The following is a 16215-nucleotide window of genomic DNA, read 5'->3' on the forward strand; positions in this document are numbered from 1 at the left end:
ATATATATATATATATAAATAGGAAGCACGCGTAATAAATAAAAGCACTGTTCGCATCGTCAAACGTTAATCAATGAAAAGACAATACATCATATTCTATACTCGCAAACCTTTCACGATCATCATCGTCATAGTGCCTCGTGGCTGAGATGCGTTATGTAAGATCATCGTAGGTGAAGCGTGAGATAATCCCACGGAGATGATCTTCGATATATTACGATATACATTACAATTGCATAAGTGAATGCACGCCTAATTACTACGGGAAAGAGTAAATGAAGTAATTTTTTTATTTACTCTTTTTATCAACGATCCTTGATGCGATAATTATCTAGGAGCTTTAAAAATATTTCTAATGATAGTTATCATTAATCAAATATACATGTAAACATAATCAAGTTAGTTTTTATCGTATAGACATAGTAAGTACATCAAATATGTGAGAGAGATATCTAGCGTGTGAAAGACATAACTCAAATCTTTTCTCTCTCTTTAACAGATAATAAACAGTCTTCTAATAGAGAAAAAAAGAAACATCTGAGCTGTATGTGTTCTTTTTCTTTTTTTTGTGGACGCGGGCTAACGTAAATCATTGCTTTGTCATAATAATATGCTCGATCTATACTATGGTGAAATTTTAATAAAAGTTGTGTTACAGTGGAAGTTGCTGTGGGCGGTCATTCTGGTGGCCGTGCTCTCCGTGTGTCATACAGATGCAAATCGTAAGAGAAGCAAACGTGCAATAGAAAATAACCCACAGTTCCAGGGATACGTCTATGAGACACCATCTAAACCTTTTACTTTACCTCCTGTGTAAGTAATCAAGAAAACCTTAAAACACTTATATAATTATTATTTTTAATACATATACTACGCAACAAAATTTTTCATCGAAATTTTGCCATTTTTCAAATGCGCATAACTCGGTCAATTTTCATCGTATCAAGACGATTTTTTTTCATTTTGTAGGTAATTATCTGTACTTTAAGAAAAACTTGAGCAATAAGAATGGGTATTAATCGTTCGACAGTATCGCGTGTTTTTAGTCGGTACCAAGAAACAAATTCTTATCATCGGAGGCCTGGTCAAGGTCGACCTAGGGTAATTACGAATTGGGAGAATCGCAACATTGTCAATAAAGCTCTGCGCGTCTCAACAAGGGTTGCACGGCAAATCGGGAATGAAGCTTGACGAGAATAAAGATTGAATTTCAGTAACCCGAGGCATGTTTAGTAAGAAAATAAAATATCCTGTGCTTTTCTATATTTTTTTGTTGATATTCACTCTGCATAATAAAATTAACGTTCAATACGGATCCTTCCCCATAATGTTTCGGTACTCTATCGCGATATTCGTTAAAAACGCCTGAATAACTTCAAAATGGCATTACTCGGTCAAAAAAAATCGTAGAGACTCGAATTTTTTTTCAAATTGTTTGTTGAAATGTATACTTTACGATGGCGTATGTGGTATTTTTGAAAAAAAAATCGAGGCGCTCCAGGTAGCGCGTCAAACAATCAAATTTTTTAAGAAAAAAAATGCTTGGGCTTTATCAAAACATGGAGATGCGGCATCGACTTGCACTAATTTCGTATCAAGTTTTTCTTAAAGTACAGATAATTACCTACAAAATGAAAAAAAATCGTCTTGATATGATGAAAATTGACCGAGTTATGCGCATTTGAAAAATGGCAAAATTTCGATGAAAAATTTTGTTGCGATAATTTTGTTGCGTAGTGTATATAAAGGAAAGTCGACATTACTGATATAGATCTCCTAAAAAAATATTCTTTATGTTTATTTTACTGTTTATTTTATGAAAAAATTAATTACTACAAAATTTGACACAGTATTATAATAAGTATTATTTGGTAAAAGACATTTTTTAATTTATGTTCCAAAGATTTATTTTTAAAAAATATAATTCAAAAACAAGATGATTTGATATTGTCGACCTTCCTTTAAATATTAATCTGATTAGATTTATCTTCACATTTTATCTTCAAGTTTTATTAATAACCAAAAGCTATATTTATGTAATAATAATTAATAATTTAGTAATTTCTCATCAAACACATCGTAAGCTATGATTATACGTCGACAGAGAGACACAGACAAGTATAATATTGAGGCCAACCACGGCGACACTACCATCATATACTTATACAACTCCAAGGGTTCAGACAACGGTAAGAACATCACCACCAAGAACATCAACTTATGTGGTGACACAAGGATATACATATACAACTCCGAAGACTCCATTCCCAACGCCGCCTAGAACACAACCGCCACCACCAAGAACACCACCATCGCCACCAAGAACATCGACATATGTAACAGATGGATATGAATACACTACTCCAAAGGTTCCATTCCCAACGCCACCAAAAACGCCACCACCTACATATACAACCCCGAGAACTCCATTCCCGACACCGCCTAGAACACCACCACCACCACCAAGAACGCCACCACCACCACCACCACCACCAAGAACATCAACACGTGTGACAGATGGATATACATATACAACCCCAAGGACTCCATTCCCAACACCGCCTAGAACACCACCACCACCGCCTAGAACACCGCCATCAAGAATACCACCACCTCCAGTAACAAGCGGAGGATACGTTTATACAAGTCCAAGTACAGAATTTACATTGCCACCGAGAACGCCGCCACCAAGAACGCCGCCACCAAGAACGCCGCCACCAAGAACTTTGCCGTCACCAACTCCTCCACCACGAACACAACCACCATATTTACCACCTGTAAAAACTCCACCACCAAGAACGCCGCCACCGTATACTCCCCCTACACAAACTTTTCCACCAAGAACACCGCCACCATACACAAGGCCCCCATACATACCTCCTCCGCAAACTCCTCCACCAAGAACACCTCCACCATATATACCACCACCACAAACTCCACCACCAAGAACACCGCCACCATATACGAGGCCCCCATATACACCGCCTCCACAAACCCCTCCACCAAGAACGCCACCACCATACACAAGGCCCCCATACACACCACCCCCACAAACTCCTCCACCGAGAACACCGCCTCCATACACACCGCCACCAAGAACCCTGCCACCACCAACTCCTCCACCGCGAACACCACCACCATATTTACCACCTGTGAAGACTCCACCACCAAGAACGCCGCCACCATACACAAGACCCCCATACACACCTCCTCCGCAAACTCCTCCACCGAGAACACCGCCACCGTATATACCACCACCACAAACTCCACCACCAAGAACACCGCCTCCGTATACGAGGCCCCCATATACACCGCCTCTACAAACTCCACCGAGAACACAACCACCATATTTACCACCTGTGAAGACTCCACCACCAAGAACGCCGCCACCGTATACTCCACCTTCACAAACTCCTCCACCAAGAACGCCGCCACCATATACAAGACCTCCATACACACCGCCTCCACAAACTCCTCCACCGAGAACACCGCCGCCATACATACCACCTATAAAGACTCCACCACCAAGAACGCCGCCACCGTATACTCCACCACCACAAACTCTTCCACCAAGAACGCCGCCACCATATACAAGGCCTCCGTACACACCGCCTCCACAAACTCCTCCATCGAGAACACAACCGCCGTATTTACCACCTGTAAAGACTCCACCACCAAGAACACCGCCACCGTATACTCCACCTCCACAAACTCCTCCACCAAGAACGCCGCCACCATATACAAGGCCTCCATACATACCGCCTCCACAAACTCCTCCACCGAGAACACCGCCGCCATACATACCGCCCCCACAAACTCCTCCATCAAGAACACCACCAAGGACGCCACCACCTCCTCCTCCTCCACCTAAAACCGCACCTTCTTACTTGCCGCCACTTTCAACTAGACCTCCCTATGTACCACCAAGGACAACAACACAAGGAGCTATAGAATACGAAGCTGGATCATTCGAAACTGAATTTGGAAAGTATTCTACGAAAACATCTACTCGTTTTACTACGAGACCTACGCCTAGAATTACTACACAATATATTACGCGACCTATTCCTGAAATCAGTACACGAGTCACTGCCAAGCCATCTACTTATCTTCCGCCTTACTCTGAGCCATCCACCAGATATACTCAAAGTATACGCACGACGACTCCTTTTACGACCAGATACACCCCAACCACAACCAGATATACCCCTACCACGACCAGATATACCCCTACCACTACGAGATATACTCCATCTACAAGAACATTTTCGAGTATCACGTATAGTCAGACCACGCCTGCCTATTCACCGACTCGACCGCCACCGTATCTTCCGCCGTCAACCCCAAGGCCAGTATATCCAACTATCACGGCGCCACCACCACCCTCACCTATTTACAGCATTACACCCAGTACGCCAACTTTGCCGCCACCAACCGGAAGGCCTGCACCACCTCCAACTCTACCGCCTACAACACCCAGGCCAACTTTAGGATACAATTACCCGATCCCCGACATTCCATTTGATACTCGCAAACGATGAAAGTGACATGGACTGACATGGGCAGCTTGCAGCGCGTTACCGATTAACGAAATCTTAAATATTAGTATGAGTAATATTAATATTAGTAAAGATTATTTAATGACCGATATAGGTAGCGCTGAATCATTCGCCAAACATTTAGAGAGTATCATTTTTTTATATATCAATCATTTTTATCGCAATGTTCTTTTTAAACAAGAATTTAGTCGACCGACGAATGTCTCTTTACATATGTAACGAGTATAGAAAAGGAATAAAAATTTTTAGAAAAATGTACTTACATATCTTTCTGTTCTAACATAATATGTATTTTCAATTCGATACACAAAAAACATATCAAAATCAGAAATAATTTCCAGATGTTGCGTATTTTACATTTTATAAAATTCAGCGATGCTTTTAACATGAAAATAATAAGTATATATATGTATATACTTTTATATGTATATTATACTTATGTGTGATATATATATGTATACATGTATATACCATACACATATACAGGATTGTTGTTATTATTATTATTATTACAATATTATTATTATTATTATTATTATTATTTTATTATGCATAAAGACTACAGGAAATTGTGAAAAAAAGAGAGATTACAAAAATATTGTATAAATACAATTAGTGAGGCGCCAGCAAGACTGCTGCTATTAAGCCTCCCAGTAGACAAATGAATTAACATATGGCGAAAAATACTGATTGCAATTACAATAAAACGATATACAAAAGCATACATACAGAGATGCTTATCATAATACATTTAGTACATTTAGTTACATACAATCAGTAAAAAACACATATTTGTACATTTAAAAGCACAATTATAATATATTAACAATTATATAAAATACACCATGCATTAAAACATGTTTAATCATCAAATTTTTTGATGGAGAGTTGTATCTTAAAAGTTTGACATCTCTCTCCATTATAACTTGGAAATATTATAAATTAAAAAATTAACACTTGTAGGAATACTTTTTTAAATATCTATAAAAATGTCTTTATTTAACATTTAATTCTTTAGATTTAATAACACAATTATTGTATATAAAGAATTATTTTACTGTTAAAAAAATCAATTAAAAAATGTTTTAAAACTTTTAGTTTTAGTTCTTTAATTGTATATAAAATTATTAGTATTACTATAAAACTTTAGTATAAACTATTAGTCGATATTTAATTATTTTTTCATGACAGTTACAAATATTTTTTTTTAAATAATATATTAATGAGTCAGTTTTTTTTAAAGGAAAATTTTTATTTATAACTCGCAGCGACTTACAGTAGATTTTTATAGATTTTTATAGATTTGTACATATAAGTACCCATTATTCCGTAAAATAAACATATTAAAATTCGAGGGTCCTCGCTGCAAACGTCTGACGCTTTCTATTATTCTTGATACTTGCGTATAGATACTTGTAACAAAAGTGCATATCACGGGCAAAAATTGTAGTGTCGTCTTGATGAATGAGTGGACGAAAATGGAACGTTAGAAGCGTATTTAGCAGGTCAAGCACCAGAACGGTGAGAGATTTTCCTTGCATGTGTGCTCCGGTGGCACTCGAGTTCTGGCATCAAAATAAGTAGCCCATAACCACCTGCCTTCTACTTACCATAACGAGCCTCCCCCACAAACAAAGGAAATCTCCACGGCACTGATAGAATCACTAAGTGAAAACTGCATGTCGAGAAGTGCTCGATCGTTAGTTGCGTGGGTAGCGGCAAAAGAGTAACGTCGTGTGTTCTATATGGTTTGAAATATCGAACTATTGCATTGGATTAAAACAGTCTTCTTCATTTGTCAAAATAATCATTGTCGACGAATACCTGTCGTTCGCGTTTACAACAATGGCAAGGTGAAACAAATCAACAATTCGAGGCATGTCAACGGTAAGCTGATTAATTAAGCTCAGTATCATCAATGTGTAATCATAAAGGACATCAGTCACCAGACCTCTCAGAAGGCGATGCTTGAAACTGGCAGGAGATCCGCTATAAGTACATCCGAGCTAGGACTTTATTCTGATCGCGGTGATCGATATAATAGGAGTCGCTACGGTTTAATTGTAAGAAAATTTGCGATCGGAGTTATGGTGGTAGTAACAGTAATACTGGTGAGTAATCGAGCGTGTAGAATTATAAATTAATTATTAGTTACATTTATTAAGTGTTAAAAAATATTTCAGGACACAACTAAAGCTTAAGATTGAAATTTATAACTAAAGCTCAAAAGTAGAAAAATTAAAAAAACATAATGTTAATTAATCCATAATTACATGATAAATAATTTTAATTACTGTATTTATCGAATATATTAAAAAATTTTTTCCTATATATTTTAACAATCAATATATTTTTTTATTATATATTTATAGATTTATTCCTCTTATATCTGTTGTGACATAATAATGATTCTATTTAATAAGAAAGCATTAATATCATATTACAAATACTTGTTAATATTTTGGCTGCGTGCCACTTGATGCGCATAACGCTCTTAAATTTATTTCATTTTTGTTGTTTATTAAATATTAAACAAGAAAAAATAATGCTTCCGAATTTTTGCGAGACCTAAATGAGATAATTTCAAGTTAACCATATTTGAATGATACGTAAAATCTACGACCTCGTCATTGATTTGTGAATTATATATTTCTATATAATATATTTCTACCCGATTAAAGATGATTTTACTGAATATTTAAAAGAGACATTAAATAAACAATATAAATTATATTAAATAAAACATTAACAATAAAATATTAAAATATACATCAGATTTATTAAGTTTAATACCGAAATCTCTCAACTCAATAGTTAAAATATTAAGCTGGTCAAATCTTTAGAATTAGGAATATGAAATAATGAGTTACAATATTAAATAGATGAAGCAATATGTGTGTGTTTATCTACATTATTTATCTCCGTTCATATATCTTACATGATTTTACTTATCGATGATTTTGCTACAATGTTCTATTGTATAATTTCTGTCGGACAATGACCTAGCACATCGAAAAATCTGTTGATTCGCGACGTGTTTCACACGATTTTGTTACACGTGCCTCCGAGATGACGATAATCAAGTGGTACGGAGTTTTTTGCGAGTTTTTTCCACGCGCAAAGAACAATAGACATAATTATAGTCCGCGCGTTTTCTCCGGTGATTAATGTTGGAGACGTGTGTGGAATTGTAATTTCACCGTGAATCTTTGGGTATCCCTTCTATGCATGGGGAGCCAAGCGAACGAAGATTTCTACACGCTTCACATATAGGGCGTTAAACTGTGTTTCGATACAGATTAACCATCGTCTACCAGTTGGTAACATGAGTTAATTGCGCATCTGTTTTTTTAAAAGTATATACAAGTATCATTTACTGATTTATAATTGTTAATTATACTATTTCGCCTTGCAATCACTCATTTTCTTTCTATAGTGAAACTGAACATTAGAATTTCAATGTCAATTAAAAACTAACAATATACTACTCTCAAACGTAGCGCAATGTTAACATTTATTTAACTGAAATTTTACAAAACGAGCTAAATTTCATTTTATTTTGCAGAGCTATATTAAAAACAATTATTTTATTAACTTCTTGGTATTATAAAAAATATTTTATGTTTGTGTTAAAATAGGTATTATTTGAATATTTTGTATTAAATTAATATTCAAAACTTTTATATTTTTTGTTTTAATTTTTATGTAATATTTGTGTTTCCTAACATATTTATCTTAAGTTGAATTAACATAATTTGAATAGATTATTTTGAATACATGAAATGTATTAAATTTAATACAAATGTTTCAATTATGTATTAATCAATACTAGCCTTTTATTTCTTTATTGCTAAATATCGTGAATGTTATTTAAATGTTCGAATTTTAATAGTTTAATACCATCACAGGTCGCGATATTTATGTACGATTTTACGTCCGCCACGTCGGGGAACAGTAAAATCAATCAGGAAACAAAACATATATACATACTACAGAATGCTCTCAAGAAATCATCAAATCTCTCGAAAAAGCCTATTAACTCTACGAGTTTGTACGAAACCATGGTTAATCGTACGAGCGATCTTTTAATGGAAGATCGTTCGGACAATGAGAACTACGGAAATTTTATTCAACGGAATGTAACAGGCGATATAATATCCGCTGAGACACGTATCGTGACAGCGAGTGGACCTGAGATGAGAGCGCAGAATCTGCACAATTTCAAACAACGGAAGAGAATGCTGAAATCCATAGATGATGCTAATGAAAATGAGGAATCCGAGTCCAAGCAATTGTTCGATAATCATGCGATTGTTTATCGTGTGAGACAGAGGTGAACTACATATTATTGTGCACTGAAAGAAAAGTTTTTAGTATTTGTGATTGTAAAAGTTATTTTCGAAGATAATTACCTATTTTTGGTATATAGATTTATATAGCACAAAAATTTGCAGCAACGTACCTGCAACATTCGCAACATTACTGCATATTGCTGGAATATTGCAATGTTGCTGTAATATTGTTGAAATGATCTGTTCTATAAAAATTCTAAATGTAATTATTATATTATCGCTTAGAAATATTAATATTATAAATATTAAATTGGATAATGATTTGAGTATTAAAAGCACTAACAATAGTGTTTTTAATATTCGATCATTATCCTTTTAATACTTAAAATAAGTAATCAGTTACTAACCAATTTAATACTTACAATGTTAAATCTCTCTAAAAGATCACTAACATTATAACAACAAAAATATGTATTACATAAAAAATAAAAAAAGCAGAAATATTAAAAACTTGCCTTTTAGTGTGATTAATCTCAATGATTACATCAATAATGTATCCAATTTCTTCGAATCGTCATTCATCAAACTCTGTTAGAGCCGAAAAGTTTTTTTTGCTTAAATGACAGGCGACGATTTGTAAGTGTTCATTTGACACAATATTATGACCTTCGCGCGATGCAACGCGGAAGAATTGGCATAACGCGCAGATGGATGTTACATTGACGGTTCAATTCTTCGATCAATCCCGAAAATATGAATATCATTGACATCATTTTTATGATGATACACAGGGAATACTTTCTACGTTAGGTAACATTGTGCCATTGCGCGCGCTAAGTCGATTTTATATATAAATTGCACATTGCACAGACTCTCTTACCGACATCATTCACCACTCGCTTATACTTCATCGTGACGTGTAAAGAGAGAGCCGATCATAATGATATCGCAAAAATTTATATAACGTATCAGGTAATTTTTACGCACCGGCCAGATTGACATGGGTAGTTCTTCATCAATTTGGCAGATACAAACATCCCGATTCAGACGAGATTGTGAGCACGGAGGAGCTGGCGCGACCCACGCCGTTTCACTGGGAATTCAAGACTCCACACCCGACGTCGTTCAAACGGCCGAGATATCCACAGTTGACGCAATATCGATACCCGTACGCATCCAGGAGCATTCAAGACATCATCAAGTATCTGACAAATAACGCTGAGATACCGAATCGCGGCATCAAGTTTGCCGGTGTCTACATGAACCCGAAGAAGTATGATCTGATCCCTGACATGGAGATGATGAATAGCGATAAATCGGAGGAGATAGAAGCGCCTTCACTATATCCAATGAAATCGGCGATATATAGTAACGATCCTTTTTACCAATACAAACCGAAACATCCAGCAGACGTTAATCTTTTAGCTACATCTAACGTGAGGTTTGTAAAATGTAATCAAAGAAATTATTGTAATTCGTGACTCTAAGATAGTGAGAATATTAAATATTAACCTGGAAAGAACGATTTTATTAAAGTATATGTACATTTAAAATTTAAGTAAATACAGATTTGAAAATAATATGTTGTTAGACCATAAAAATAATTACGTATATTTTAAGAAACAAAAAATTGATTTGGTTAATTTAATTTTTGAAAATGATGGAGTTAGTTTTTACACATGATGTATCTAATTTACGATGTAGTGCAGTGGCGTAGCCAAGGGGGATTGTGGGGGCTGCAGCCCCCTCCCGGAATTTTGAATAATTTCAATAATTGCATAAGAATGGTAAAAAATGTTGAGCCGTAAATATCAATTTGTTTTGAGAGAGGAAATTAAATCCTGTTGGAATAGTTCTCATATTTAATAATCAATAACAATAAAAGGGCGAAGTAAGAGTCAAATTAAGATTAAAATTATGGAAATGTTGACATATTTAATTTTAAAACTAAGGATACAAAATTATTAACAATAAGATTACAAAAAAAACTACTTAAAATCTACTTAAATGAAGATGAAGTAATGGAAATGTAACCAGTCTCATATTTAATTTAGTTGCAAAAATATCGTTTATTATGTATTAAAAATATATATATATTTGTTGATTTTCCTTTGTATTCGGCACGTAAACAAAAATTCAATAAATTACACGGAAAAAGTGTTGCTGCTAGTACAACCGCAAAAAGTGGCGTTGAAAGAACAGCAGCACTTCAACTCGTGAAATCTCAACCAGATATTAATATTTATTATTCAAATTTTTACACTATAATCTTTGACATATTCTGCGACATGTAGAGTCCTGTTCCTAAATTTTCGAAGCACTATACAACAAAATAACGAATTTTTAATAATATTTTGTCGAGTTTAGTGAATTAAAAAATTAAAAAATTATTAAGAAAACCTCTGCAATGATATTACAACCTTGACGCGGTGTAGAGGCTTAAGCTTATTGGCGACTAATGTGATCAAATTGATGTACAAAACGCTAAATAAATCAACATTAATTACACTTTTATTTTACATTTTAAACGAAATTTTTTGTGTTTACGCTTACCAAATGCGTCACTAGTGTGATAATGTATAAAGAAGAACATTTTAAAAAAATGATTTCTATAGCTTTTAAAACATTTTTCTCACTATGCTTCTCTCATTGATGTAGTGAATAAAAGATATCATAGACAAGACTCAATGGATAATTTTATAACTATAGTGCATCAAAAGTGAAAACTTGTACTTACAGAATACCTTTGATACATTATAAGTGAAAATTAACTCATTCCACCTCGATCCAATTTTTCATACATTTTTATTCAATTAGTGCGAAGTTCTTTGTTGCACTGCATTATTATATTATTACACAAATTAATTAATACAATTAAAAGAAGATTGAGCAATATCAGGGAGCAGTTAATGTATTGGACACGAGAATTATTTAAAATGCTACACTAGGTCTAATATTTTAAACAATTATTTTGTCTGATACCAGTAGCTGTTGTCCAATATTACCCAATTTTATTCTAACATAACTACAATTTATTTAAAGTACTAATCAAATTATTTTTTTTAGATTTTCTCCAACCGGAGTACATCGATACAGTCCTTATTACGATCCTATATATTCCCGACCTTTAGTCACTTACAAACCTATCATAACGGAACCACAGTACGAAACCGCCGGTTCTTATTCGACGAACACTTTAACGAAGAACCGGAAACCGAAGCCGTTCAGCGTGATGCTTGACATTTATCCCATTACCGATCTTGTGGAACAAAATAAGAAGACAACTTGGACCAGACCACAATCGTCCATAGAAGATTACGATCTCAGAAGGCCCGTTCAATATCGTGGGCCAAAATTTTATGCGTCATCCCCGCAACCTATTCCTCTCATAACTGGACCAAGTCCTACGCCTATATCGGAAGAAGAAGAGAGAAAACAAATGATACTTCATTTAAACTTGTACCCTCGAAGTAAGAATAAAATCGACAGGTGAGGTTTTGAACTTATCGTTAATTATTATCTTTGGTTTTTATAACATTTCGTCGATTAAATCCACTTTAAAAAATCACTCTGATGAAATTTTTTTTCAGAATTTTTATACGTAATAATCTTTACAGAAATTGAGAAAATCCTATATTTTTTTTTGAGAAAATCCTATATTTTTCTTAAAATTTTTTATGTGTATAAATTAAGAAATGTTCTGAGATTTTTCTATCATTTCTTGTATACGGAAAAAAAGATTCAGTTTCTGTAACTGAATTTCGGTTACGATAACCGAAATTTTCTGTTTTCTAGAGACCAGATGAAAACTCGATTGTAAGAACAGAAAAATTCTTATGATAGGTTTCCACTACTCAAGCAATAGTTTTCGATTATCCCAACCGAATGTTAATGCTGCCTCCGCTAAAAATCTAGTTTATATCAGCCATAGCTCGGTTACAATATCGAATGTTTTAGTAATAAGAAACAGACGTTTTGCCGCTGTAGCTATTCACTTTTATTTGTAATAGCTATATAGTATGGCTCGCGGTATTGGGTGTTTTGGTTGCTGGAGATAAATTTTCGATTACCTTTGCAATTATTTTTGTTTTTCACAAACCGATAATTTTGTTTATATAATGGAAGTTTTCGCGATAGAGTTTAGACATATTCTTATTTAATACATTTTATAAATGCAATAATGCATTCCGTAAAAGTTACCAGTTTTTACTAGTAATGCTTTACATTATTTTTTTATTTAACAAGTTATATTGATTATCTTTAATTTATTTCATAAGAAAACTGCAGAATATTATCTTGATTATAACAAAAACTTTACTTAAACCGTCAAATTTAGTCAAATAGATAAAATTAGAAAAAGCATTACTAGTAAAAACTATATTACTAGTAACTTTTACGGAATAACGGCTCCATGGGACATAAGGAGATAAAATACACGTAACGTTACGAACGCAATTTCTACTAAGTTTTGTGGACATCCGGTGCGGATTACGGATTGAGGGCTGTATTTGACGGCACCCTTACCTGTGTTATTGCCGTTGGGTGAGGTACAAGTGCTATTAAGCGCCAAAATCGCTGGATTCGTCTATCAGATCTTTTCGTTTCTAATAACAGAGAGATCGCTTCTTGTTACAATTCACTACACCTCACTTCGCGCACTATGTGCGGGTAATCGAATGGTTCGCTACGATGGCAGCATACTCGAAACGGAAAATTTTGGTTCTTCTAACCGAAAGCATTTGTTAATATAAACAACGCTTCAGTTAGTGAGAACAGGCTACATGTTGCTCTAACTAAAACTCAACTAACTGAATATTTCTGCTTGCTACAGCCAAAATTTTTTTTCCTTGTATTTATATAAATGTCTATAAATTTTATTTTATAAACTTTCGACCTGAAAAATACTTTCAACTCTCTGTTTTTCAAATTTTATATTACTACAAAAAAAGATTTTACTACAAATTATAAAACAAAGAATCTTGTAGAATATTTCATTATTAAAAAATATTAACTTCTATATTGGACTCTCGATAAACAAACAATCTAATATATTACAAAACAGGCAAGTGAGAGTAAATTTAAAATCTACGCGGTTGTCAATGCGTTAAAATATAAATATATTAAAAATCTCTTTCAAAAGATAACAAAAATTACAAAATTACAAAATGATTCAATTGAATTTTGTAATTTTGTAATTTTTGTTATCTTTTGAAAGAGATTTTTAATATATTTATATTTTAACGCATTGACAACCGCGTAGATTTTAAATTTACTCTCACTTGCTTGTTTTGTAATATATTAGATTTCATTATTAATATACATATATGAAAAATTCTAGAAAAAATATAAATTTTTTGTCTATACTTCTAAAAAAAAAATAACTATAAATTTGTATAAAAAATCGGAAAAATTTTTTTCAAAAAATTATTCAAATGCTATATGAAAAATTTTTTAATTTATATAAAAATTCTAAAAAAAATTCATTTAGGTATAGGGCAAACTTGATGTTTGTCTTGCAATTAAAATTATATTGAACTTAATAATTGCTTCACTTTTATATTTATAAAGAAATTAAAAATACATGTCTTTGTAAAAAATTTAATTATTTATTTAATATTTTTAATTTGACTTCTAGGAATGATATCATACACAAATCAGAATCGATGGGACCCGAGGAGCGGCAAAAATTTGCAAAGAAGATAATGTCTCCCTTAGAATCAATTACTAAACATTTGACTGATCATTCTGCGATCGAAGAGTCGAAGTTTATAGAGAATAAAAGTTCAGATGTAGCCAATCTTCCGATATCACGGTATCACGAGATGAGTTTGGATGAAAAGAACGAGAGAGATGGAAGTTTTGTACTAGATAACGATCCAGAAATTTATTCAGATTTGGTTAACAGCGATGGTACCGTAGGAGATCCTATCGTACCTCCCAATCATAAAGTAAGCATCGACGAAGATTATGCCAACACGGAGAATCATGAAATTAATGGGCAAAAATTGGTCGTGACTACAGAGAAAGATTGTGCGAATTGCGACAATGCAACAATGATCGATAGCTCCAAGGATATTGATATTGTCGAAAGATCTCGACGTTTCAGTTTCTTGCGCTGAGATTAAATTAAAAATACAGTTACTAAAGACGTGATTCGTGAGAAAAGGTTATCAAATATTTCTTGATAATTCGATATGCGGGACATTCTAATGTTATGTAAACAAAAAATTTCACATCGTGTCGCTATATCTTACTTGAATCACCGACCGTTTATATCTAATGTAATTGTTATTGTATGCTTCGTTTCTTTAAAATATATTTTTGTAGTTCTTCTATTAAGTATGCTCTTTTTAATTGTAACTTCTTCGTTAAGATTTATTTTTTAATTTTAGAAAAACATAATGTTATATATTATGTATATAATATAAATATAAATTTAGGAGAATACTTTTGATGTCGAAAGAAAAGGTATAAAAGTGACAATTACATCAATAGCATCTTTACTCATATTTAGCTGGACAAATTTTTATCTGCGTTTTGAAAAATACTTATAATCAAAATATTTTAAAAAGCAATTTATATTTTATGTTATTTAAAATTACTTTTTGCTTATTTTGAGAAAGGATTCTATAATCATTTTTCTTGAATAATCATTTTTCTTAAATAAAATGTTAGTTTCCTTTTTTTATTATTTAAACCATTTTTAATTCGATATTTGAAATATGTATATTTATCTAAAACATTTGAAAATTTTATTCAAAAATCTATCGTTGCAAATATTATAAATAAATAAAATAATCTTTTAATTTATTGTGCTGAAAACTACTCAAAGCAAAATGAAACAGTTTAAAGTGCTTTGAATCTCATTGGCTCTTTTTTTTTACGATTTAATTTTAGACAATTTCAGGAATTTGAATTTAGAATTTTACTTATTTTAAATAAAACAAATAACATTAATTTATACAAATTTTAATTCTTAACATTTAAATGGTGATTTTTATATATTCTTAGCTACCTACTAAAAAAGAATATAAAAAATACATAAGAAAAAGCCGCCAATTTGTAATGAAGCTATAATAGCATGTATCTCGACAAGGTAATATGGAGATTTCAACTGAGTTCAATAATCGCACGACAAACTTTCATTAATCATCGGTGCGGGAAGTGACTGATCGTTTCTGGTTTATACGTCAAGACTTTAAATAAAAAGATGATCAATGTGCTCTTTTCATATAACCAGACAAATATTCAAATACCATGTTTATGATCTGCTTGAATCCTGCTCGGCTTGCTTTCTTGCCTTGACATTTTCGTCAAAGGCATTCGGAAATCTCTCGTGATCTTCAGCGTGAACGGAGATATTC

General features: G+C 33.2%; 2 protein-coding genes across 2 annotated transcripts in view; both read left to right on the top strand.

Annotated features, from left to right (window-relative positions):
• Positions 1 to 4749, top strand: part of LOC108779193 (proline-rich extensin-like protein EPR1) — a 24840-nt gene extending 20091 nt beyond the window's left edge. The window contains exons 3-4 of the mRNA XM_018546559.1: positions 659 to 813; positions 2105 to 4749. Of these exons, the coding sequence (XP_018402061.1) occupies positions 659 to 813; positions 2105 to 4541 (2592 nt within the window). The 3' untranslated portion in view covers positions 4542 to 4749. The remainder of the gene's footprint in view (positions 1 to 658; positions 814 to 2104) is intronic.
• Positions 4750 to 6523: 1774 nt separating this feature from the next.
• LOC108779194 (uncharacterized) lies at positions 6524 to 14970 on the top strand. The gene is made up of 5 exons (XM_018546560.1): positions 6524 to 6670; positions 8468 to 8892; positions 9879 to 10292; positions 11918 to 12340; positions 14487 to 14970. Exons 1-5 carry the CDS (start codon positions 6524 to 6526, stop codon positions 14968 to 14970), a joined length of 1893 nt encoding a protein of 630 aa, XP_018402062.1.
• The last annotated feature ends 1245 nt before the right edge of the window (positions 14971 to 16215 follow it).

The sequence above is a fragment of the Cyphomyrmex costatus genome, unplaced genomic scaffold (genome assembly GCF_001594065.2).
Source record: "Cyphomyrmex costatus isolate MS0001 unplaced genomic scaffold, Ccosl1.0 scaffold565, whole genome shotgun sequence".
Taxonomy (NCBI): domain Eukaryota; kingdom Metazoa; phylum Arthropoda; class Insecta; order Hymenoptera; family Formicidae; genus Cyphomyrmex; species Cyphomyrmex costatus.